The 26,659-nt window shown below is 42.0% G+C and overlaps 1 protein-coding gene across 5 annotated transcripts; it reads right to left on the reverse strand.

The window, feature by feature from the left end:
- Positions 1 to 339: 339 nt before the first annotated feature.
- LOC114568448 (polyhomeotic-like protein 1) lies at positions 340 to 23,561 on the reverse strand. 5 transcript variants are annotated; one of them, XM_028598065.1, is made up of 15 exons: positions 23,141 to 23,561; positions 21,683 to 21,807; positions 17,578 to 17,694; positions 17,027 to 17,098; positions 16,716 to 16,838; positions 15,083 to 15,247; positions 14,897 to 14,978; positions 12,568 to 13,553; positions 11,951 to 12,086; positions 11,667 to 11,836; positions 10,512 to 10,602; positions 6,112 to 6,199; positions 5,261 to 5,462; positions 4,018 to 4,225; positions 340 to 3,272 (listed from the first exon to the last, which is right to left on the reverse strand). In XM_028598065.1, exons 2-15 carry the CDS (start codon positions 21,803 to 21,805, stop codon positions 3,121 to 3,123), a joined length of 2,715 nt encoding a protein of 904 aa, XP_028453866.1. In that variant the 5' UTR covers positions 21,806 to 21,807; positions 23,141 to 23,561; the 3' UTR covers positions 340 to 3,120. The 5 variants fall into 5 exon arrangements, with proteins under 5 accessions (XP_028453866.1, XP_028453867.1, XP_028453865.1 ...); XM_028598066.1 differs by having other exon boundaries at positions 17,584 to 17,694; positions 21,683 to 21,810; XM_028598064.1 differs by having other exon boundaries at positions 21,683 to 21,810.
- Positions 23,562 to 26,659: the final 3,098 nt, after the last annotated feature.

Genomic DNA, 26,659 nt, shown 5'->3' on the forward strand with positions numbered 1-26,659 from the left:
CTCTGAGACTGAAGTTACAATTCATGTCACATAAATACAGTGTATCGCTTTGCCCTCAATTCTAAGCTTAACAGCCTGCAGCAACAGTGACTAAGGACATTGGTATGCTGAAAATGAACCTGTTTGCTAAAAACAATCCTAGCCCTATAACCCTGTAATGATCGGTTCTCACATGTCAGACAGGATAGCTCATGGCACGTACTGAAAGCAATCAATGCCAAGTATGACACGCAAATAAAAAAAAAACATTAAAGAGTCAATCATCCCTCAGGGTTAGGTTACCTTCATAGGTCTGTTTAGTCCCATATCAAAAATAAAAAAAACAGGCATCAGTTTTAAAACAGTTCCTTGGTTATTTATTTGCATGATAGTATTGTTAGCGTCTCCTCGTCAAACTCAGTCCCTCCAAGATTTTGCAGTTTTTTCTGATTATTGCAAGCATACACATTTTGATTCTGAAGTAGCCTCTTTATTTAAAAAAAAAAAAAAAAAAAAAAAAAAAATCCTTTTGCAGAATCCACTGTCATTTTGTGAGAAAAGTGCTACTTTTTGGGAGAACAATGATTGAATGAACAAAGTCGCAATGATCTGCTTGTCAACAAATGTTATACTGGATATCACCACAGACCTGCAATGATTTCACTAAGAAATTGTGGCTCACATCACTTGTAACGTAGTACAAGTGCTTTTTTTTTTATTTCTTTTTTTTGGTCTTCACAATATGCCGAGGGATCTGCAGATTGAAACACTTCAAAATCCGGGGGGACGACTATGAAATACAAAACACACACAGCTATCAAAGACTATTATCCTTTTCGAAAGAAAATGCTGTAATAGCCACAGTCACTAACAACAAAGCCAAAGATAGCTAGCTAGAAAAGGTAAATACTGTTGGTAGTTACACGCTATGTGACAAAGCTATAAGGAAGACTGCTAATTTCCTTGATCAAGGTAGCTACAAATTCAGTCACGCTTTTTTTTTTTCCTGGAGAAAGGCAACAGATGTCATTGCTTGAAATAACAAATAGTAAAAAAAGTAAGCACTATTAATATAAAACAAGGAATGATATGAAAAGCAGTTAAAAAAAACAGACAATTCTCATCTAAACGTCTATCGTAGAGACTAGCGAGAAAGGCCACAAGGTTCACAGAGAAATAATATGAGAGAAACTCCTACATTAAAAAGCTTAAACAAGGCAGTCCAGCAAAGAAATGTGCATTTAAATATAAAGGCAAATTGTACACTTATTACAGTATAGTTTAAGTTTTTTTTCTTCTCCTCATTCACACACTCATTCATCGATTATTGTTTTCATCCATCCTAAGCGTAGGTCCACATGTGGCTACCAGCCTATTTTTCTTTACGAACCTCCTGGCTTTTCTTGATGAATGTAGCCTAAAGATACTTCAAAATTAACAGCTTATTTAACAGCTTACATGTGCTGCTTACTTTCATTCTTTATCTGTTTTCAACATAAAAAAACAAAAACAAAAAAAAACTGTATGTCACTTCACAAAATCAAGCCCGTGATGTTACCCTTCACTTACACACATACTTGCGTTTAGATCAGGAGCAGCTGGTTGAACCATTTCAAGATAAGTGATCTCGAAACTGCCCGACGGAACCAAATAGTAACAGGTTTTTGCAGATTACAGTCCTTTTTTAAAGAGCAGAGTCAACAAAAAGTCCTCCGCTTAAAAAATAAAAAACAAAACGTAAAAAGACGGGATCCCCTGGAGACAGAGTGAATAAACTCTTCATGTGAAAACAGTAGTGTTTTATCAAATGTTTGAGGTGCACCGTGTGTAAAAAGTAGGGTAGGGATGTGAGAAAATGATTACTAAAACGAGTATTTTTGCAGTATTTTTTTTATGCCTCACTTAGAAATATGAAATGCTCTCTGAACCTCGAGGGATGTGGGTTTGGATTTGGACTCTGGTCCGCAATTTTTTTGCAGCCAGTACCCTGTACTTTAACTGTACCCTGTCAGCTGTAGAATAGGCCACTTCCAATATAAAAGTGCCACCATTTAAAAAATGATGATGCCCTTTTTTTTTCCTTTTTTTTGTTTGTTTACAAAATGATTATAATTTTGAAAGTAACAGTTTTTACATGAATAACATTGAAGTTATATATCATCCGAGTGCTTCCTTTAAAAAATACTGAAGTCTTTAAGCTTTTGACTGACTGATACATTAGAGTTTTGGGTGGATTTGAATTAAATTCAGTGTATTTTACTCCATTTCTGTTCTAATGCTCTGCCGACTGTGACTTAAATAAGAAGAGTTGTAATCAAAATCACGTGTGTTCGCCTAGATGAGAACCAACATTGTTCTCAAAGACAAGAAAAAAAAAGAATCATGAATGTATTTGAAACAAGTGGGCAAAGCTGTCAAAAAGTTACTTTTCCTGTGCAATATGATACAATGAATCAACTGCAGTTTGTTCAAGGTTTTGTTGAACTTCAGCAGAAATATCAAATATAACAAAAAAAAAAACAAATAAGATAAGCACAGCCTAGGTCGAGGTCTGTGGAAAGGGCAGCCCAATGTACGGTGTTTATACATAACGTTTGGGAATATTGTGCAAGTACTATGGAGCTAACGTTTTGTTTATTTGCTGATCACACAACACAAATGACTTCAGCGTTAAAAATACATTCAAAACCTTCATTTCTGCATTTCACAATGCAGACGTCAGACTGAAATCGTGCAACTAAACAGCAAAATGAAACCACTTGGTAAAAGCTATTTCTGACTGCAAGTACTGGTTTTGCGCAGACATAACACTTTAGGGAACATGTATCTTCACCAAAACATAGTTGGTAAATTTTTGCAAGTAATTAACAACATTCCTGTGCAAGTAGGACCTTTGAAAATGGGCTCCAGAGTGGATAAATCAACAACAGATTCAAGTGCTGCGGCCCTACGTACGTAGAGCTCAAGAGCCTTGGCTTTGTCTTGAAAATAAACTGTACCTTATACACCCCCCCAGCAGGACTCTGACTGCTGACTACTTTCGCATCTGAACTGGGTGCGGAACAGGAGTTTGGGGGTTAAATGCCCAGGGCTTGACTTTGAACACGGTGTCGACACGGTGGGTTTATAGAAACACTGACATCAGTCTCTCAGGGTGTTAATGTGGGCGCAGATCTTGAGGGCGGGACCTAGCTTGATGTTCATGGTGGACATGAGATGCTCCTCCTTCAGCAGCAGCAGGGCCTGTCCGTCAATCTCCTGTGACAGGAACTGGGAGGCGAGATCCTCGCAGCCTGCCAAGAGGGAGGAAGAGGAACATAAATGGGGACAAACGAGAAATCGGGAGGGAGGGCAGCAAATAGAAAACAAAGAGAAGGAAGAAAAAAGCAATAGTGTCAATGTAAAATGAAGGAGCAAAAAAGGTGGGAAAGATACAGACCGCATGAAAAGAGCAGAACATTACAAAATATTATGCAGAGAACTAGGGCTAACAAGTTATTATTAATCAAATTATCGATTAATCGGTCAATTATTTTCTCTAATCCATGATCATTTAGGGCCTAAACAATAGGCAATAATACATCAGAAAATAGTGCTAGTTTTGACCCCAAAACCCAAAGACATTCAGTTTCCTATCAAAAAACATCAATAATGTGGCCGGGTTGGATCAGTGGGTAGAGCAGGCGCACATATACATGGAGGCTTATGCCTCGACGCAGAGGTCCGGGGTTTGAGTCTGACCTGTGACGATTTCCTGCATGTCTTCCCCCTCTCTCTCTCCCCCTTTCTCACCTAGCTGTCCTATCCATTAAAAGGCAGAAAAGCCCCACAAAATAATCTTAAAAAAAAAAAAAAAAAAAAAAAAAAAAAAGCAATAATTCAACTTAAATATGAAGCCAGTGCAACATAAAATAAGCATTGATAACAGAGACCAATGACACAGTTGGAGGAAATTTAACATTTAGTTTCTAATGAAGTGCACTATGCACAAATCAGATGCAATCACTATCAGTAGTTTTACTGTGAAAATCTTCCAACCTTGTAGTGAGGAAATGAACTGCGACACGTCCTCCGCACTCCACTGGGCGGGGCTAGCGGGCAGGCAGCTGGGTGCAGAACTCTCCGTCGGGAGCGGAGGAGGCGGCTGGTGGCAGGAGGCCGAGGAGGCGGGCGAGAGCGACATGGGGTCATCTTCATCCTCCTCTCCGCTGGACTCCTCATCTGAATGGCTGGACTCTGAACGGCACTGTGCAGGGGGAGAAGTGGAGGAACCCGTGAGCAAGGCGTCAAAAAAATGCCGTACTGGATGACAGTGGAAGTCTGTGGTCGCACTGGATTATTTCCTAGTCTGACTGTGTGTGTGTGTGTGTGTGTGTGTGTGTGTGTGTGTGTGTGCGTGTGCGTGTGCGTGTGCGTGTGCGCATGTATCAAATATGCAAAGTCCTCTGCAGGTTCGAGCTAAACTTAACCTCAAATGTCACTTGCACTTTTTTGTCTTCAAACTATTTCTGTATTCATCAGAATATAAGAGATCAGTGACAATGATTACCTTTCCTCAAGCTCTCTCTCTCTCTGTGTGTGTGTGTGTGTGTGTGTGTGTGTGTGTGTGAGATTACTGAAATGGAGTCCCCCAATTGGCAGAATCACAGAGGAGGTGAGAGAATAATCCTAGTTAGGTGCTTTGTTTGTGAAGCCTGCAGAGCCTAATCACAGCCACTAGGGGGCAGACTGGCTTAACATGAACAACTGACAGCTATCGATGGATCCATAAATTGCTTTCCACCTCAAAATATGCCCAGCTCACTCTCTAAGTTACAAACTGTGGCTCTTTTGATGTTTTTCAATGTGTTTTTTTTTCTACATCTGTATGTAAAATGTATGTATGAGGATCCTTCATAACTTAAAAATGAAAAACCATTTTTTTGCTTTCGATGTATAGCCGCTTTCCGACCGGAGGGATTTTTGCAGTTCCTAGAACCCTTTTTTTCTCCTGTTCCGACTGGACCAATTTGGGGATTATTAAGTTCCTCTGGCCACAGTTGCGGTCATTCTTTCAGCTCCTACTTCAGGGCAGGGTCTTTTCCCTTTTCTGCATAGTGGTGGTTAGATGGCTGTGATTATAATAACAAAAGGTCAGTTCCTATGGCCACTTGGCCAGTGTGAATGCAAATGGAAAAACCGGTTTTGGGGGAGAGTAGTTCGGAGAGTGGACTGTTCCTATAACTACGTTAGTAACTACTTGGTCAGAAAGAGGCTTATGAAACGTGCGGCTCCTTCTCACCTTGAAAGGTATGGGTCGCCCTGCTATCTTGGCACTTGCTATTTCTGAGCTCGTCCTTCGGGGGACCCTGCGCCTGGCAATCCCTCCCTCTTCGTCGGAGTTGGACAGGTGGCCTTGGCCTTGATCCAGAGCGTGATCTGGCCCCTGCCGCATGCAGAAGGGCTGCCTGAAGCTGACGTTGTACCTGGGGAACCAATACATACTGTATCGTAGACAAAGAGTGACATATACGGTACTGAAGCCAAGACGAGCAACACATACAGTTTTTATCTCTTTGCGCCACACGTGGTATAGAACCTTTACGCATGTAGTGGGCAAAGGGACAAATGTAAAGCAGAAGCAGAACATGTAAAATCATATGCTGACAGCATACTGTTCAAAACAATGCAGACAGTGCATTGTTTGTAAAGTGAAACATGTACGGCATAATAAATACATATTGACATGGAGCAAATTCAAAATGAGCAAAAAAAAAAAATGTACAGGACTCACTGCACTAAAATTTGACACGAAAAACAGACATCAGTTTACATGCCATTTTTGTAGAGAAAAGTGGATGAAGTGGCACTATCACAGAATTCAACATAATAATAATAATAATAATTAAAAAAAAAAGGGACCAGAAAACACACACGCTGTGTAATATACAGCTGTAGCCACCTGAGAATGCACACACTTTTTGAGAGAAACTTCTCGGTTGTCAATTTGTGAGAAGTTTTGTATTTTTATCGTTGTAAAATAAAATGTGATGGAGTGATAACACTACAGTGGCTGCAGCTCTCAGCAGTGCAGTATTTTCTTTCTAAGATGGGTTCCACGGCATATATTATATTTCATGCATGTTGAAGTACCTCTTGGCACAAGACATGGAGCAGAACCTTTTGGTGCCTCTGAACTGGCTGGCAGGAGCAAAGTTTTTACAGTACTCACACTTCAGCACTGAGGGAGGAAAAAAAAAAACAGAGCAGGTGGTAAATATTATATTGTTTCTACTATTTCTTACATAAATAAATAAATGTGTAGCGCTGCTATAATGCTACATCAGAAAATCAAGAGAAACACAAAGAACTGCAAATGCATTCACATAGCTTTAAAAGGTATAACCGTTATGTGGTTTTCCCGTCGGCCATTAACTTGTTGTCCTTCCGGGTCAATATTTTTTGGCGCTTTTTACGACATCTTTGATTTCTTTCGATGCTTTTTTAAATTCATGGTCAATAAACCTGATTTATATGACATATAACCTAATTTTTTAGTTAAAAAAAGCTAAAATAGCTTAAAGGACAATTCCGGCGCAAAATGAACCTAGGGGTTAATTACATGTGTACCTAGTCGACTGTTGTCTGGAATCTGTTTATGCTAATCGAATGCGTCTCTAGCTTGAAACAAGCTAGCGCAAACCGGTGTTTAGCTGCTAACGCTAGCTTTCGGGGCAGAGGGTAAATCACTATTTCTACACCACTAACAAGGCTCTAAATAGCACCCCACGGTAGCATAATGAGTGTCCCTACATGCAAACCGAAGCATTGAGAACTTTGTAAGTGTACAGACAGTTTATTACAAAGACAGATTGTAAAGACCGTCGCGTTAATGTTTACATGCGGCCGCCATCTTGGATAACAGTCATGACCAGTCGAATCACGAACAATGTGTTGGAGCTATGTTGCTGGTTACTGGTTGCACAGCGTTGTTCAGGATCACAGATGTCAACGTTTAGTCAGGATACTGTTTTGAAACCATTTAAATGTTTTTGTCTGCTATAAATGCTATAAAATTGAATAAAACACCCCAAATTCAATGAAAGTAATCGTTAATTTTGCCCGGGAAGAACGGTAAAGTTGCATACGTACATCCATGTCATTATTGGGCAATTTGGTTGAAAGAAACCCATATTTCTGATATTTAAAACTTTTAAAGCGGGTCAAATGTGACTTGAGGACAACACAAGGGATAAGACTATAATGATATTTCACTGTGCTGTTCTGCTGTCAGAGGTGGGAAACTCCCTGCTCCAAGGCTGTAATCAAAACCTTGCCTGCGTTCCTGTGGCCCAGCTCGGACACACAAGGCTCACACTAAGGTCTTTTTTTTGTTGCACATTTTAAAACCCTGTCCTCCATGTCCATGTTATGTTAAAGGGATAGTGTGAATTTTTTTAAATTGTGGTTGTATACTACTCCTCCATAGACGGCGGTCAGCACGGCCCACAGTTTGGAGAAGCAGACAGGAGTACCGACACGGAAGATAAGCATTGTCCTGCTGTGGACGGGAGCAGCAGCTAAACAGACTTTAGAAACTTAAAAAAGGCTCACCTAAAATAAATCTATATCATCAGTTTTATATCAGATTAGGGGGGAGAGGTAGAGAGGGAGGGGGATAACATGCAGCAAAAGGCCACGTGTCGGACTCGAACCCGGGCCACTGTGGTAAGGACTCAGCCTCAGTATATGGGGCGCATATACTAAAGAAAAGAACCTATATCAGTTTAAGTGTACGCTATATTTAGAACATTTTGCCCTTGACGACGGGGAACTGAAGCCGTTACCTCTGCTCTCTTCAAAGCCACCACACTCCTTTGGCAAAAACAGTCATTTAACCTCGCAGAACACAGGAGTTGGTGCTCTACCGCTGCCTCAATTGGCTTGTTTTTTTTGTGTTATTGTGTGACTTTGGTCTTCACCAAGTCAAAAAAGTTTTTTTAATGTCTAAAATACGTTTAGCTGCTGCCTCTGTTAGAGCCCGACCCATATATCCAATATTATCGGCCGATATTAGGCATTTTCAAAACTATCGGTATCGGCATTTATAATGGCCGATAAATGAATATTTAAAAAATAAAATAAAAACGGACGTAACACCCTTCAACCATGTTCTGAGTGTTGGCGTTGCATAGTTTATCCACCAGAGGGCACTCTACAACGTGTTTAACCCTTTAAGTTTTATATCTTAAGTTTGTATTTTTATACATTTTATTTATCAGAACTAATATATTTTGATGTTCCTCATTTCTGTTGTGATATAAAACATCCATCCATCCATCCATCCATCCAACATGTTTATTTTTAAACTGCATTATCATATTATTTTAGTGAGTATTCATAAATAACTACAAATAACTAATGTTAGGGAAATCTGGCTATGTTTTGTTATGCGTTTCTGGATTATTATTTTTTAAATATACAGTGGGGGAAATAAGTATTTGACCCCTTGCTGATTTTGCAGGTTTGCCCACTTACAAAGAATGCAAAAATCTACAATTTTAATCATATGTACATTCTAACAGTGAAAGACAGAATCCCAAAGAAAATTCCAGAAAATCACATCATATGAATTTATTAAAATTGATAACCATCTGATGAGGAAAAACAAGTATTTGACCCCCTGGACAAACAGCATGTTAATATTTTGTAGAAAAGCCATTATTGGCCAGCACAGATGTCAAACGGTTTTTATAGTTGGTGACAAGGTTTGTGCACATTTCGGCAGGGATGTTGGCCCACTCCTCACTGCAGACAGCCTCCAAATCATTCAGGTTCCGAGGTTGTCGCCTGGCAACTTGAATTTTAAGCTCCATCCAAAGATTTTCAATCGGATTCAGGTCTGGAGACTGGCTAGGCCACTCCAGAACCTTGATGTGCTTCTTCTTCAGCCACTCTTTTGTTGCTTTGGCGGTGTGCTTAGGGTTGTTGTCGTGCTGAAACACCCATCCTCGACCCATCTTCAGCTCTCTCACTGAGGGAAGGAGATGTCGGTCCAGAATTCCACGATACATGGCCCCGTCCATCCTCCCCTCAATACGATGGAGTTGTCCCGTCCCCTTGGCTGAAAAGCACCCCCAAAGCATGATGTTGCCACCACCATGCTTGACGGTGGGGATGGTGTTCTTTGGGTTGTACTCGGTGTTCTTTGCCCTCCAAACACGACGAGTTGAGTTGAGGCCAAAAAGTTCTATTTTGGTCTCATCTGACCACATCACCTTCTTCCAGGCCTCTTCTGAGTCGTCCAGGTGGTGAATGGCGAACTTCATGCGGGCCTGTACATGTTTCTTCTTGAGCAGGGGGACCTTGCGTGCGCTGCAGGATTTCAATCCATGACGGCGTAGTGTGTTACCAACCGTTTCTTTTGTAACTGTGGTCCCAGCTGCCTTCAGTTGATTCATCAATTCCCCCCTTGTGGTTTTGGGATGATTCCTCACCGTTTGCATGATCAGGGACACCCCACGAGGCAAGATCTTGTGTGGAGGCCCAGACCGAGGGAGGTTGGCGGTGGTGTGGTGCTTCTTCCATTTCCTGATAACTGCACCGACAGTTGATCTTTTCTCTCCAAGTTGCTTTCCGATTCTCTTGTAGCCCATCCCAGCCTTGTGCAGATCAACAATCTTGTCCCTGATGTCCGTAGAAAGCTCTTTGGTCTTGCCCATGGTGGGGATGTTGGATGCTGGTTGTTTGGGTGTTGACAGGTGTCTTTTATACAGGTAACGAGGTGAGGCAGGTGTATTTGATGTAGATAATTGGTTCGGATTGGGGCTGTGTCTTAAAGAAAGACTAACTGGCTTGTAGGAGCCAGAATACTTGCTGTTTGTCCAGGGGGTCAAATACTTGTTTTTCCTCATCAGATGGTTATCAATTTTAATAAATTCATATGATGTGATTTTCTGGAATTTTCTTTGGGATTCTGTCTTTCACTGTTAGAATGTACATATGATTAAAATTGTAGATTTTTGCATTCTTTGTAAGTGGGCAAACCTGCAAAATCAGCAAGGGGTCAAATACTTATTTCCCCCACTGTATATCGGCCGATACATATATATCAGAATATCAGATTTTTAAATCACCAAATATTTGTATCGATATCGGCCTTAAAAATCCTTTATCGGTCGGGCTCTAGCCTCTGTCAACAGCAGAACATTGCTTAGCTTCCGTGTCGGTACCCTGTGCCGACCGCCATCTACTGTGGGTAATACTACTACTACTGATAAGTACCTACAACAACCCCAAATCAGAACCATCCCTTTGATTATATTTGGCAAGGTTATCTGACAAATTAGCATGGGCAGCCTAATTTGCTTTAATTGCAAATCTACACCTAAAATGTTACGTCCCTATACTTAAACCACAAAGCTGTTTGTTCATATTTGTGTGATGCTAAAATTTGAATTTCTGTGTATTTTGAGGATTGCAATAATTTCAAAGAGCTTCTGTCCAACTAACTTGCCGTTAAAAAAGGCAATTTTCTACCCTTTGGCTGTTACCTGTCGCTGCTGTAACAGTCTCTGATTGGTTAGTGTCCAGACTGTCGTTAGTTAAATCCTCACCAGCAGAGTCCTTTACTGAACCACATACCTGTCAATCAAACACAAAAAGCAACAAAACTAAAGGTTGGTGACCATCAGCCTAGTGACATACATGAGCCTTGTGCTTGTAAGTGGTATAGAGAGGCAAAGCCCCTCCCCTTCCAATGGACCACTATGGGACCTTTATTTGGAAAAAACATGTATGGTAGTGAATGGGGAAAGATCCCGTTGGAATTGAGCCATGGATTACACATATGTTCGTCAGTTTGAAGATAATTTTGCTGACTGTGAAAATACATAATGAGAAAGACTACACACTTCAAAGTAGCATGGATGACGTCTTGCTGAAGCAAACGGTGTCTGTCTGTTTCGTACCGGGATGTACTCAAACGAGCAGCGGATCTTGCTCGTTCTTTCGCTTCTGTGCTGATACAGTTTTGCTGTATAAAACACATCATCAGGTAAGATAATATTACCTGAGTTGTAGTCTATATCCACGACGTTCCACTTCCGGGATTGCTCCGGTGCAATTAATAATAACTTGCTCCGGTTAAGGAAATTCCGCCGGATGTCTTTCCGCTTTCTTTGTGTTGTAATTCTAAGGGGACTATGGTTAACTGCTCCTCAGATCTCTGCAGGGTAAATCCAGACAGCTAGCTAGACTATCTGTCCAATCTGAGTTTTCTGTTGCACGACTACATCAACTTTTGAACGTACACATGTTCCACCAAAACAAGTTCCTTCCCGAGGCTATTTTGCAGCGGCACTTAGCAACCGCCCAAGACGATTGTGATTGGTTTAAAGCTAGATAGCGAGCAGAGCATCAAGCAAGGTGACGCATATAGTGTGAGAGCGGTTTCACACAAAACTAAGCGGTCATACGACAAACCTACAAACAAAATGAGACTTTCTTCACTTGGAAAATCATCTTTTAAAATGACGAACATCACGTGTGTAATTCACAGCTCAATTCAAGCTGGATCAAAAAAATAATTAGTCTCTCCTCATTCACTACCATACATATTTGTTTCCGAATCAAGGTCCCACGAGGTCCACCGGAAGGGGAGGGACTTTCGCTTCCTCTTTTAGAAACTACAAATCCCATGTACTTACAGGGAAAGGCTCTGCCCCTTCCTGGATGACGAAGCCCTCAATGAGGTGTGTAAGGACATTGGGTTTAACCACAGCTTGGGGGGGAGGAGCTCTCTCCCCCTGGCAGACCCCACGGGACACTGACAGCACTGGGGAGGGAGAGGAGGAGGCTGGAGGTGGAGCACCAGAGCCTGTTGGTGGGTAGAGGGGGGGGGCCGAGGGGGAGAAAAGACAGGAGCAGGAAAGATGTAAATATTGTGTTACATTCACATTCATAAACTTAAGAGATATTTCTATGTTGTTACCTGCTTCGATGGGATTGGTCGGGAGTGCTGAGGCGTGATCTCTGACTGGCTGGAGCCGTGGAGGGGAGGGGCCATCTTCATCATTGGCTGCATTGGAGTCGGATTTTCTTTTTAGTGACCCAGACAATTGCTTTCCCTAAAACAAAAACAAAAAAAATCAGTGTAAACAGATGAACAGATTAAAAAAACAACAGAACAGTTGGTCACTTTTATAAAGCTAATAATTACACAGGTCAGGAGCAGTTAAGGCAGAATGTCTTTTAAAAATTTAAGTAGGGAACTTTTATCAGACTCATAACGCCAGGAACACTCAGCCGGCGACGTGCCGCGAAGCATAGATTCGTGCTCGATCGGGCGACTGGATTCACTTTCTCTTTGTGTTTTTGGCGTAAGACCACCACTGAATGACATCTTGTTTCCAGAAGCAAGTGTATATACAGTGGTACTCATAAGTTTATGAACCCATGCTAAATTTGACTAAAAAGAGGAATACAAAATAAAATAATCTTTTGGAAAATCTTAATGCCTTAATTAAAAAAAAAAAAAAAAAAAAGAGGAAAAATACAATCTTTAAGGACACCAATTTTCTTTGTGAATCAATAATGTAATCGGCTGACCTGCGGTGTCCGACTTCCCGATGAGTCTCCATTGGTGGTCACGCTGGCTGACGCTCCTCTCTGCTCTTCCGTCACCAGGGGGAGGGAGAGGGAGGAGCGAGACATCGAGGAGGGAGGAGAGGGAACGGTGGGGGCCTGGGAGGAGGCGGGGCTCGAAGCCAGCGGTCCGTTCTGAGCCTGTCTAGAGCTTTGATTGGCCTGCGGATGCACCTGAGAGACCTGAGCCAACGGGGGAGCCTCCTGGGGCGACTGAAGCGTCTTCAGCCCCACCCCTCGGCCCACGACCCCGCCCTCCCTGGACGCGATGGACGCCACCATGGTGAGCAGGCTGGACGAGCTGCTGAGGACCGCGGCGCCGTCCTGGCAGCAGCTGTTCCCCCGGGCCAGAGCCAGAGCCTGGGCGTTTCCCAGCGTGCTCTGCCTCGCACCCACAATCTGAACAGGGATGTGCGGCGGCGGCGGCGGCTGGGGGGGCTGAGCGGAGGTGCTGACGGGCGGCGGGGCAGGCAGGATGGGAGGGGGGTTCCTAGAAGGCAGCTGGAGGGGCAGGCGGAGCCCCTGCAGCTTGGGTTGGATGGGGATGGGTCCGTTGCCGTGGCCGGATTTCTCCGCACTGAGCGAGGTCTTCTGCAGGGGCTGCACCACCAGGGTCTGAGCGTTGACCGCTGGTTTGATGGCCGCCGTGCCAACGGGATACCCGTGGGCCTGGGACGCCGCGCTGGACGCTAGGACCAGAGTGTGCGCTGCTGTAGGAGCTGTGGTCCCTGTGGTGAGGGTCCGCGTTCCGTGAAGCAGGAGCTGGGAGAGAGGGATGGAGGACGAGGACGACGAGGAGGAGGCACCGGAGGACGAAGGGTGGGCTTTGAGGTTGGTGGGCTGAGGGTACGTGGGGATTTTGATGTGGGGTGGCTGGTGCTGCGGCTGGCTTGGCTTAGTGGGGGACTGGGAGTTTAACTGGTGGGAGGGTTGGACCAGGGAGAAAGCAGCTGAAAAGACAGAAAAAAACTAATGACACAACGACATCTGTAGCCCTATTCGCACGAGATGAGTATTACCAGGGGGCCGTCTGTGTTACGTGAGGGGCACTCACACTGGGTAAGGGAAGTCTGTATTTCACTCAAATTTACTGACACTACCCCCCACAAATGATGTCAAGGCTCTGTCAAAACTTTCATTTGTCAGTCCCTCCAGAAAAACGCGATCGCATAATTCCATGCATAATAAGCCAAAGTCCGCATATTTATGCGGGGGCCGCATTTTTTTCAAATACGCCGCACTTTAGCCGCATAAATTGGCGATTTCCGTGCAAACTATGTGGGGCTTGCATGATTTCATAATCCACCCATTGTCGTTGCAAAAAAGTCACATATATCTCAGCAGAAAGTTGAAAAATGTTGCGTTTACTTCACACAAGAGCAGCCATTTTCCCCTGTTGCCATGGGAACGTTATGAAGTGACGTTATGAAGTGACGTGAACATCATCGAAAAGCAGGGTGTTGGGGGAATCAATTTTTTTTCTCTTTTTCATCAAACTGCAGTTTTTGCAAGTTCCCGCAATTTCATCGCATAAAATTGCATAAATATCATATAGCATATTCCATCGCATTTTTTAAGAAAACGTGCCGCATAATCAAGGAGTTTTGCCCGCAACAATCACAAAAAAACTTTTTTTCCTGGAAGGACTGATTTGTAATTAGGGCTGGGCAATATATCGATATTATATTGATATCATGATATGAGACTAGATATAGACTTAGATTTTGGATATCGTAATATGACATAGGCAACATAGGTGTTGTCTTTTACTAGTTTTAAAAGCTGCATCACAGTAAAGTGATGTACGTTTCTGAACTTACCAGCCTGTTCTAGCGGTTGTTCTATTATTTGCCTTTTCCCCTCACTTCGAAATGATGGTCACATTACTGATGATTATTTATCTAAAATCTAAGTGTGAAGATATTTTGTTAAAGCACCAATTTTCAACCCTAGAATGTCGGCACAATATCGATATCGAGGTATTTGGTCAAGAATATCATGATATCTGATTTACTCCATAATCGCCCAGCCCTATTTGTAATTGCCAACGCAGCCAATAACAGCCGAATAACAGACTTGCCGATCCGCGCTAATATTATCACACAACCACTGTGTTTGGCGAAATACGGTAGGTCATTTGCGGTGGGATTTTTACTCGACAGCCTCCGCTTTTATTACAAATGCAAATATGGCTTATGACACTTAAACCTGCATCAACCAAACACAACACCGACATATTATAACCTCATAAACCTGATACGGTTTTCAGGTTGCCTTTCCTTTCCTCCCCTACCTGAGTCACTCCTCTCTGGGGCTTCAGTCTTCACACCAACGCCTTTGGGACTGGACATACCTCGCATGGCTAGATTCTGAACCTGGAGACGAGGAAGGAGAGAACGAAGGAGAAATAAAAAGGCAATCTGTGGCAAGGAAAATGCAAAGTTTGTACTCAAATCACTAACTCATTCATTCCACAAACCTGGTCATTATCCGATTGGCTGCTGGACGAGGAAGTCGGTGTCACTTCCGGCTGCTGTTGCTGAGCGTGAGGCTGCTGGGTGACGGTTGCTACGGCAGCAGTTGCCGTGTTGCCGGGCATAAAGATGAGCTGTGAGGAGATGGGGGCCCTCAGGGAGCGGTTGACCTGCAGGACGACAAGACGGCTATCAAACGCACAGAAAGTGATAGCGGTGTCAAATATAAGCTGGAGGTCTCAATTTGGATACTTTTAATTGGATGCTGTAATTGGATTTGTGAGTACATTTACATGTAGTACACCGTGTACAGTGTGTACTCACTTGGGTAGTGCCTACATTTCGACAGGGTCATCATCCACTGGCCGAAAATAACTTGTCATCTTCTTTTTAATGGTAAACTGGAACCGGGCAGAGCATTACCGCCACCTATTGTCGCCCGAAAAAATATAAACCGGCTTGTTTTCTCACTATCCGACTACAGTATAGTGGAACTATAAATTACATTTGTATAGTTCGGTGTTTAAATCGCCACCGCTGTAACTTCCTAGCCCGCCATTTTCATAAGTTTAAAAATACGTTTGTGGTCCTGTGGCTTCCGCTGCATCCAGGTACTTGTAGTGCTGCACTTGGCCATACTTTGTCATTTTGAACGCACTATGTACGCAAAATAGCAAATTAAGTAATTAAGTAAGTACAGAAGTGTGCGATTCGAGACACCGTATGGGTGTCTGCCCTTCCTGAGAGTGCTCAGGAAGAACCACGTGGGCAAGGAGCTGCTAGTGACCTTCTGTCTACCCTAGTGACCTTCTTGTCTATCCTACTGTCTACTTTATTCCCTTATAATGCCCATATTTAATTTAATACTTTATCTTTGCACTGCTATATAGTTTTTATATTACTATGTCTCCATTATTCTCTTATATTGTCCATATTTAATGCTGGTCTCTAGACTTTATCCTTGCACTATTGGACTTATTTGCACTACCACCATGACACCCACTCTCATAGAGCACCTTACCATGCAGACTGAATCACAGGTCAGTCCCTGCCCTGGCACTGCAAGCGTCTCATGCTTACACATGCCTTAGTACATTCATGTGGACTTTTTATTTAGTATCTTTTCTTGTCCATATTATTCATGTGGATTTGTTATTTTATCATCCTGTTTATGTGTATGTTGTGTGTAATGTCTTTAAGCAACTGGGACCTTGAATTTCCCCTTGGGGATCAATAAAGTATCTATCTATCTATCTATCTATCTATCTATCTGCCGTCGAGAGCATCCTGACGTACTGCATCACGGTGTGGTTCTCCCACTGCACTGAGGCACAACGGAAGAAGCTCCAGAGAGTGGTCAACACCTCACAGAGGATCATCGGCTGCCCCCTCCCCTCCCTGAAGGACATCCATTCATCCCGCTGCCTCAGCAGAGCTAAGGCAATCAGCACAGACTGCTCCCATCCTGCCTAACCCCTGTTTGACCTGCTGCCCTCTGGCAGGAGCTATAGGCCAATCAGTACCAGGGCAAATAAGACTCAGGAACAGCTTCTTTCCACAAGCCATCACCACACTGAACGAACACACACACACGTTATTTAATATGTGCTTGAAATAACATTTTGGCATGAAACTCACCCTCAGGTACATTTGTCCCTGGCCCCCTGCCGTCCCACTCAGCAGCACCGATTGGCTGATTGTGGATGTTGCCGGGGAACCCATAGGACGGCTGCTGGTTGTAGATCCAGATGTTACAATGGCCTGACAAATACAAGATAACGATAATGAACAACTTCAACATGTAGTATGTAGCTTTAAAAAAAAAAAAAAAAAAAAAAAAAAAAAAAGGTGGGTCCGCTGAGAGGAAATGTTACAGCGATACTGAGTTTGCTACGTTTTGTAAGGGACAGAGTGCAGCCATTTTGGTGTAAACACAAAACAGTACATACAGCTGTGGTGCTGGTGGTCTGAGAAGAGCTGCTGCTCGAAGGACTTGACTGACGACTGGCAGCCAGAGTAGCCTGGAAGAAAAATGAAGAGAAGAGAAGAGCTTTATGTTTCAGTCTACTCCAAACAACATCAAAATTGGGATGTTTGCAGCTAAACGTGGCTCTTTGTTTTGGTCACAAACACACCATTTGGAACATGGACACAGCAAATGTGATATGGATAGATAGATAGATAGATAGATAGATAGATAGATAGATAGATAGATAGATAGATAGATAGATAGATAGATAGATAGATAGATAGATAGATAGATAGATAGATAGATAGATAAAAAAACTGTTGGCCTTGTTTATAAGGATGTTGCCATTTCATTTTGTTCTGTGATTCCAGATTCATAAGTTTGTCTTATTTCTTTTTTGTCTTCCATTCTGACTTTTTCTAATGGTTTTTTTGCTGTCTCTGTAAGCTCCGTGACTTATAAAAAATAGACTTGGCACAGAATTTGACATATATTTAAGCTACATTTTAAAATGGCATAACATACACACACCTTTACCTGTTGCACGGCTGCCAGGTTCTGCAGCTGGGCGTTGTTGATCTGCTGTTGCAGCATCAGCTGCTGGAAGTACTGCGCTGCATTCGGCTGCCTCTGTAACGCCTGCAGGGCCTGGAGGAGGGAGGACGAGAGGAGACCAAAGAACAATAACGCGGCTGTTAAGCAAACGTGATAAGAGAGAAATAGAAGACGTAGAAATGTTTTATTCACAAAATGTATGTATGAGCTCGTTGCAAAAGAGCTGCATTAGTCATTGAGGAAGGTGTTAAACGTGACTTCTGATGAAGTCCTAAAATAGTTTAGGCTTTTATGGCATAGAGGTGCATTGTTTGAAGGTTGCGCGAACAGACGAGGAAGTTGCACCACAAGGTCCCGACAAATTGTGCGTGTGTGTCTGTGAAGACACCAGTTTCTGTCTAGAAACAAGAAGACATCCACCTATGAGGAATGGATAAAAGCTTGAGGGAGAGAGCAGATCGGGGCTCATCATTCAGAGGACAACTCGGTGAACCAGCTCTGACTTGATGTCTGATTGCTAGGGAAACTCAGTCTCCGTCTTGGGAACCCACAGCTGCGTTGTAACTCTTATGCTGTACTCAGTAAATTTGCTTAACTGAACTCATCGTCTCAGATTGATCCTTGTGTTTTGGTAAACATTAAGTCCGATTAAAGAAGGCGCGGGAATTAGGTAATTGGAGTCAGATTTCTCTGGCCTTAGGGCCTTATTTCGGGCCTGTATTCTAGATACAATTCCCACTTCAACGACAGAAGGATATGAGGAAAAGACAGAAGAACAGGGCTGGGCATTGTTTTTGTTTTTCACAATTCTGTTCCCAATTCCGATTCTTCCTTTCGACTGTGGTTCTTATCGATTCTCGATTCCGATTCTTTGAGGGGTGGAGTTGAAACGAGTCACGTGCTTATTTCACAGATATTCAGAGACAATTCAATAATGATTTACAGTGTTACAGGTTTTTTCCAACGTAAAATAAAGCCACACTTTAGAGCGCCGCTTACTGTGCTCCATGGCTGCGACACAAAAACATGCGCCTGAAATTACGGCGGCCGCTTACGGGAACCAAAACTTGCTCGTGTTAAATTTGGAACCGATGATGGGACTGGAAACCAAATATTCCAAACAATTCAAATAAAAAAAAAAACAATTCCATTGGAATAGTAATTATTTTTTTTTTTTTTTTTTAAACGGTTTCAAGTTGGAACCGGGTCTCAATGACCCAATCCTAGAGAAGAAGCAGGAAAGATTGACTCAAGGATGATGTAAGAGAAAGGGAGACGGAGAAGGTGACAGCAGACAACCAGCAGAAGACGTGGGAGGGAAGGAGGAAAGAAGCAGCAGAATTTGTACGAAAACAACGTGAATGAAGTGGAAGAAAAAAGGAAGTGCAGCGTAGGGGTGCATGATATATCGACTCAATATTGTTATCACGTTGTGCAATATTATATATCGAAAGTGTTGCGATAAGAATGCAATATTTTATTTATATTGTGGAGCGCTGGCTCGACCGTTGGCTGTGTGGCTTAGTTGTGTTTGATTTAGAGCCCATTTGAAACGCTATAATGGGGTTAGGTAATCATTTCTTTGGCCAGTTACTGTGCCGCTTGCACATGTTAGTGCACGTCAGTGCACGGGTCCACTACATGACAAACCCTATAGAGCGTACCACGTGTGTGCATATTTCGACAGAGTGACAGTCTAAGTGAAGAAATAGATGGAGACAACAAAACAGAACTTATCAGAGAAGCGAAAGAAAAGTTGTGTCCTGTTCCCTTTATTTATATATTTTATACTGTCCAACCAGTAAAACATGTCCGGTTCTCTTTATTTCTATATTTTATACTGTACAATCAGTAAAACATGTCCTGTTCTCTTTTATATATTTTATACTGTCCAACCAGTAAAACATGTCATGTTCCCTTTATTTATATATTTTTTTACTGTACAATCAGTAAAACATGTCCTGTTCTGTAGACATGGTCCTTATTTATTTATTTATTTATTCACATTGGACCAGTCCGGTCAGTTGAAGTCAACCTTATGTTGTAAGAAAACTTGTTTTGTTATGAATCTATTTTGATGCGTATTCCTGTAACTTTTGTAATTTTACATGTTTAAAAATATCAAAATTAATATCGATATCGCAATTTCACATTTTGTTAATATCGTGCAACCCTAGTACAGTGCCGTGAAGAAAAAGAGAGAAGCGGAGTAAGAGAAACGAGGGCAGAGGGAGGGATGCTGTAGCGGAGTGAAAAGCCTCCTGCCAGCTGCCTGATGTATGAGCAGGCTCGTACGGCCATAAGTTGAGAGATGAAAGCGAGCGCGGCGGGCTGGATTAGTGTGTGCAGGGTGACAAAGACAGATGGCCGTGGAGGAGCCTGGGAAAATGACACGGAGCCTCCATCAACCCAGCAGCACGACTCAATCTCTTTCTTCACCTCCCTGTTTCAGTCACTCTCTATATCACTTTCTGTCCATCGGCTTAACCATAAATCATCAAGTATAGAGACAAACAACTGCAATCTCCTGACCTCATGTATACACAAACAAGCCCCGCTCACAATCAAATATGATGAGGAATTTACAACATTCAAGGAAACGTAAACCAAATCAGACGTTAGCCAGATTTTTGCTCCTAGAAACTATATGCCATATTAAAATAAATAAATGAATTACTTCTCGTCATTCTCCATTTTCTCAATAACCGATTGGAAGTAGATGCATAATTTTTTGGCAACTGTAATATACGTTTAATTTTTAAAATGTAACGTTTTTTAATATATACGAGCAGCCAAAAGCTTCCAGAAGTCTTATTTTTAAAATCTGAAAATCTTTTCAGATGTCAGTTACCTTTTCCGTTTTCTCTGTGTTGGAATTTTAAACTCCGGTGGATTTTCTGAGAACTATGGTGAACTGCTCCTCAGATCTCTGCAGGGTAAAATCAGACAGCTAGCTAGACCATCTGTCCAATCGGAGTTTTCTCTCGCACGACTAAAACATCTTTTGAACGTACACACATTCCACCAAAACAAGTTCCTTCCTGAGGCTATTTTGCAGTGGCACTGCCCAAGACGATTTTGATTGGTTTAAAGAAATGCCGATAAACCAGAGCACGTTTGCCTCCAATCCCAGAATGCTGTGTGGACTAGCCAGACCCTCCTCCGCAGCGCTGTGGAGGAAGGTCTGGCAACGCGAGACTAACAGCTACAGCAAACCGCTACATCATGATGACCAACGACAACAACTTCAGCATCTCGCCCGTTTGCTGCTGAAGCAAGCAGCTGACAAAACAACATCAGGTCTGCTTCTTTAATTAAAGACGAGGGTTAACAATTAACAAAAAGCTAATAAACACTACATACAATTGATTAAAATGTATTATTGTTTAAGATTAATAATCTTGGATGGCTTCAGTGCAGGTATGATCTGTAGATTGCCCCCCCTCCTATTAAAGTTTACTGTTCTGATGAGTAAATCTGACTGCTGTCAACGTCATTGGCAACACAGCCGATTTGGCTGAGTCAGCATAAGCAAAGATAAAAAAAAAAAAAAAAAAAAAAAAGATACCAAAGTGAAAAATAAAAAAAATTTATTTTATCATTTTATGTGTTGCACACCTGTCAAAACAATAATACCTTATTGGATTTAATGCATTTAATGTATTTTTTGTTTTAACCTGTGAACTCAAAACATACACTTATGGATGGAGGAGAAACACTTAATGCAGCCAAAACTCAAAAGGATCATAATTTTGCACAAATGGTTTTGAAAGAAATATCTTTTTTCTTTTTTACGCCTTTTGGACACTGTTGAGTGTCAAAAAAAAAAAAAAAAAAAGCACCAATCAGGACAAAGTGAAAGCCTGTAAACTATAATCAACGCATTCGACCACACACACACACACCTGCATTGCCTGTCTTTTACACACACACACACCTGTAAACTATAATCAACGCATTCGACCACACACGCTCACACACACGCTCACACACACGCTCACACACACGCTCACACACACGCTCACACACACACACACACACACACACACACACACACACACACACACACACACACACCTACCTGAACCGCCTGTCTTTCATACAGAGACATAGAATTCATCGGAGAGGGGCGGGAGCTCGTCCCAGATGCAGCGCTCCCATTGGTCGAGGCCCCCTGCTGGCCCTGCTCTCCATCCGTCTCCATGGCTGCTGAGGAGACAGCGGAGGTGTCCATCAGTCAAACACAGAGAGAAACACACACACACACACACAATATTTTCTCTGGGAGAGCCCAGCTGATGAAAAACCATCCGTCACTGTTCCTGACAAACATGCTCTTCACGGAGAAGAGACGTTGTGCAACACTGACTCACTACTTAACACTGACTGATACATAGGGAACTTGGAGACTGATGTTGATGTTGACTGATGTTTTCTTTACATACTTTCAACAGCTTTAAATTTGACCATAATAACACAGTGACTTACAAACAACTGTTCACTTGCAGAAAATACTCTAAAAAGATGGAGACTGGACAGGGAAATCCCCACTGGAACACAGAGAACTGTATTGTGCACGTCAAACCACAAGCGTAACCCAACTTAAATTCCAAATTAAAAGCATACCTGAATAATCAATTAATAAAATCTTCAAAGAAAATTAAAAACTTCTTTGCAGCGTTTTTAAACAGTTTTTTTCCCCCCCAACGTCAATATTTATGACAATTTGTCGTATTTAATAAATCCACAATACAGTTTGTTGCGATTTCGGCTCCCAACAATCACAAAAACAATGTGATCCAAAACTATTATTTTGCACATTATGTTTTCCAAGTAAACTCTTATTTTGTCCGGTGTTCTGAAGGCTGAAAAGTATTAGGGGGAAATTCCACTGTTGATTTGTTTGTTTCACTGGTTTTATTTTTATTTTTAAGTAAAGTAAATGCAACAGGCTTTTCAAAATAACAACTATGAACCCATAACAACAATCATTAAAAGAGGACAATACTGACCACACACACACACACACACACACACACACACACACACACACACACACACACACACACACATTCATCAACAACTCTGTTCATCTTCCAGAAACAAACATTTATTTTTTCTTTCATTTTTCTTCTTACTTGTTTAACCTGTGGACTAAGTTTGGGCCCACTTAAATCTGGTATATCCATTTCTTTAGTACCCCCTGTAACACGCGTGCGCGCACACACACACACACACACACACACACACACACACACACACACACACACACACACACACACACACACACACACACACACACACACACACACACACAGCTAGCTTCAGCCTCCTAACCCTAAAAAAAAAGGCTTTAGCTCTTTAGCTGCACGCATCATCTGAGAGTCAGACACAGGGCTGGCTGTTAGCTAGCCACCCTCCATGTTTCAGACCATTTAACACTGGATCCACCGGAGGCTACTCCTCCTAGCATCCCGTTAGCCGCCGCCGCCGCTGCTGCTGTCTGGCTCGTTAACGGGGGGTCTCGGTACGTGCTTACCGTCACCGCTCCGGGTTTCTCAGCCTGCTCCTGCACCGGCTGCCCGCTGCCGAAGCCCTCCAGGCGGCTCACCGGTCTCTGGAGCTTGTTCTTGGTGCTCCTTTCTTTTGCTTTGCAGGACGGCCGCAGCTGCAGCAGCAGTAGTGCTTTTACTGTTGTGCATAAATTTGCAGCTGATGGTGCTGTTGTAAGGCAACGCCTCCTTTTTTTTTTCCGCTGCTCTGCCTTTTCCGGCGCGACGGGATGACGGAGCAGCAGGACGGAGAGGGTGAGACCCAGACCACAGGGGGGACACTACCGGACTCTCCTCGGTCCATTGCAGGGCCGGACCGAGCCCTTCTGGGACTCTAAGCAGGACTTCAGAAGCCGTTAAGTTCTCCCCCTAATGTGCACAGATTCTGATTTGATGTAGTTGTGGACCTACAAAACACACCAACCTGTTATCACTTCAAACCTCTAATATTGACTGTTGATTTGTGTCTATTATACTGTCTTTATTCCCTTATAATGCCCTTATTTAATGCTTTTTTATTTTTATTTATTTATCCTTGCACTGCTATATAGTTTTTATATTGCTGTGTCTCTTATATTGTCCATATTTAATGCTGGTCTCTAGACTTTATCCTTGCACTATTGGACTTATTTGCACTACCACCATGACACACACTCTCATAGAGCACCTTACCTGCCCTGTCACTGCTTATACATCCCTTAGTACATTCATGTGGATTTTTTTAATTTAGTATCTTTTCTTTTATTGTCCATATTATTCATGTGGATTAGTTTTTTTGTTTGTTATTTGTTATTTTACCATCCCGTTTATGATGTATGTGTATTATATGTTGTGTGTGATGTCTTTAAGCTACTGGGACCTTGAATTTCCCCTTGGGGATCATTAAAGTATCTATCTATCTATCTATCTATCTATTTAAGGGATTCAATGTTTTAAAGTGTGAATATTTTCCAGCACGGGCCCCAAGATGTTAAAAATATATTAACCATAATTTTATGAAAATTAAAATAACCAAAAGAAGATAAATCTGTACAATTTATACAATACCCCATCTCTACAGTCTCATTCATGTTGACAATATCTTAAATCGTAGATAATGATCCCTAATTTCCTTTTAGTGCCATCAAATTTCCTGAATTTGGAATTATCCTGTAATCCCCAAATCCCAAACTTCATGACAGTGCCCTTCAAATCAATTGTCACACAGTAGTGTTTGTCATACTTGTCATATTTGTTGCTATTTAAGGACATCTTAATAACATAACTGACTTTGTCAGAAATAAAAAAAATAGGTATCAGCCTATAGGCCTATTGTTTGTGGTAGAAATTGCTTTCCTATTAATGTTATATCTTAAGCACTAGATTTAAATTTCACATTTACTGTATCTTGCAGCTAGACTGTAAAATTAATAAATAAATAATTACTTAATTCACAGGTGTACTCCTGCAGCTTCATTAAATGTTTGTAGTTTTAAACCATTTGATGCCGCAGAGGCTGAGCTCTTCTGACTATTAGTCTCCAAACTCCCCAAGAATGCTAGATCCTACACTTCCCATAATGCAACTCTATAATCTTTTGTTAGACTGTGGTCAACGCACATATTTCAAACTCCATATCCCCAGTTTGAGTAGGTTTAAGTCTCCACGCCCAAGTTAACATGACCGTGGTTATATTTTAATGCCTCAGAAGGCATTTTACAACTTATCTTATCCATATCTTGAATATCTAGAAATGCATTTGAGTTGTCTTTGCCTCTTTTGTGTTTGTTTTGTGACTGTAAATTGTTTTTATATGTAACTAACTGGTTCTGCTATCTTGGCCACGTCTCTCTTGAAAAAGAGGTTTTATATCTCAATGAAACTAACCTGGTTAAATAAAATAAAAAATACTCAAACACACCCAAAATTCTGATATATAAAATCCTACAAAGGGAATAAAAAGATCTCAGTGCACATTCACACCGTGTCTCGTTACATGATGAATATTTTATTTAACAACATTATATCTGGTATATGTACAAACACAAGTGAAACAAAAACAGTTGGGGGAGTGTGTGGGGGGGGCATAACTGGTGTGGCACAGAGAAACGTTAAAAAGCCTGAATATTCACACACTGAAGCCACAATGTAGCCTGCTCAGTTCATTTCCATCATATTCCAGACACCACAGCTGAGGTCAATCTCCCCAAAAACTCATTAACAGAGTCATCGGAACCCCTAACCATCCTGTAAGTATCACTTAATGGAGTCTTATCAAGCCATAAGCATACAGACAAAGGTTGTATGTGTCTTAAATCCCTCCAGTCAGTCAGTCCAGGCACAAATAGCAGACTTATAGCACATGACACCCAAACACATACGGACAGTAAAGTCGATACATTTATTCACACACATCAGGACCAAACAAACAATAGAAAAACAAAGATTACAGCAGAGTAGAGTTGGAGTCAAATCTGTGACACTGCATCGTTGATTTCAGAGCCGTGTTATTCTCCCTCCCAACTCGTAAAATATGGACGCTTGGTCAGTGGCTCTCAGGGTCAGATGTGATGCAATAAGCACCCCCTCATAAGCAGAGCAGCAGCTCCGCGGCGCGTGAAAATGACGTAGTATTAAGAGCGATAGTGGAATGGACTGGTATGAAAGGGCGAAATTCCGGGTAGGGAGGTTGGCTGGGGTGGCGGACGGTTCAATTCAATTCAATTCAATTCAATTTTATTTATAGTATCAAATCATAACAAAAGTTATCTCGAGACACTTTACAGATAGAGTAGGTCTAGACCACACTCTATAAATTCCAACACCCCAACAATTACAGTAATTCCCTCAAGAGCAAGCATTAGCAGTGGCTATTGCGACAGTGGCAAGAAAAAACTCCCTCTTAGGAAGAAACCTCGGCAGACCCAGACTCTTGGTAGGCGGTGTCTGACGGGCCGGTTGGGGGCGTAATGAACAGTGGTGATAACAGTCACATTAGAAGTCACAGTGACTTCGAAGGTTATCGTGGAAGTTCATGTCATAGCAGGGCACATCGTGTTCAAACAACACAGTGGGGTTCATTTTATAACCCCACCCACGATCTTTTCCTAAACCCAACTGTCCTGTTCTTGTCCCGCGTGTTACGATAACATACCTTTTCATAAGCACACCCACGCTCATTTCCTAAACCTAACTGTGTTAAAAGTGACACCAATAGTCCAGACCTAGCGTGTTTAGATAAAGCGCAATGCCAAAGGCACCTGATCAAGCGTCCGTATTTTACGCGATGGGAGTGAGAATGGGTTGGTTATTATGCAGTTTATTTTGCAGATTTAATCAAACAGCCAGATCCAGCTGAATAAGATGTTGTTTTTGTTAAAAGGCAGAGAAATAATTGAATTCTATATTGAGTTAAAGGATAAAAGGCAACCCGCTGTTGGGTAAATATTAGCCTGTAAAATATACCATGTTTGGAATTCATTCCTTGGCTCACTATGTTGGCAGCAGTCGCCATGGCATGACTTTTT

Source organism: Perca flavescens, chromosome 14, assembly GCF_004354835.1.
Source record: "Perca flavescens isolate YP-PL-M2 chromosome 14, PFLA_1.0, whole genome shotgun sequence".
NCBI classification, from domain to species: Eukaryota; Metazoa; Chordata; class Actinopteri; order Perciformes; family Percidae; genus Perca; species Perca flavescens.

Excerpts from the sequence above, each read along its gene's own strand:
- LOC114568448 (XM_028598065.1), bottom strand. The coding sequence starts at position 21,805 with ATGGAGACGGATGGAGAGCAGGGCCAGCAGGGGGCCTCGACCAATGGG. Across the intron at positions 15,248-16,715 it reads AGGGACAAATGTACCTGAGG|GTCAACCGCTCCCTGAGGGC; the intron begins GTGAGTTTCATG and ends GTCGTCCTGCAG. Across the intron at positions 4,226-5,260 it reads GGCGACCCATACCTTTCAAG|TGCCGTTCAGAGTCCAGCCA; the intron begins GTGAGAAGGAGC and ends CCCCCTGCACAG.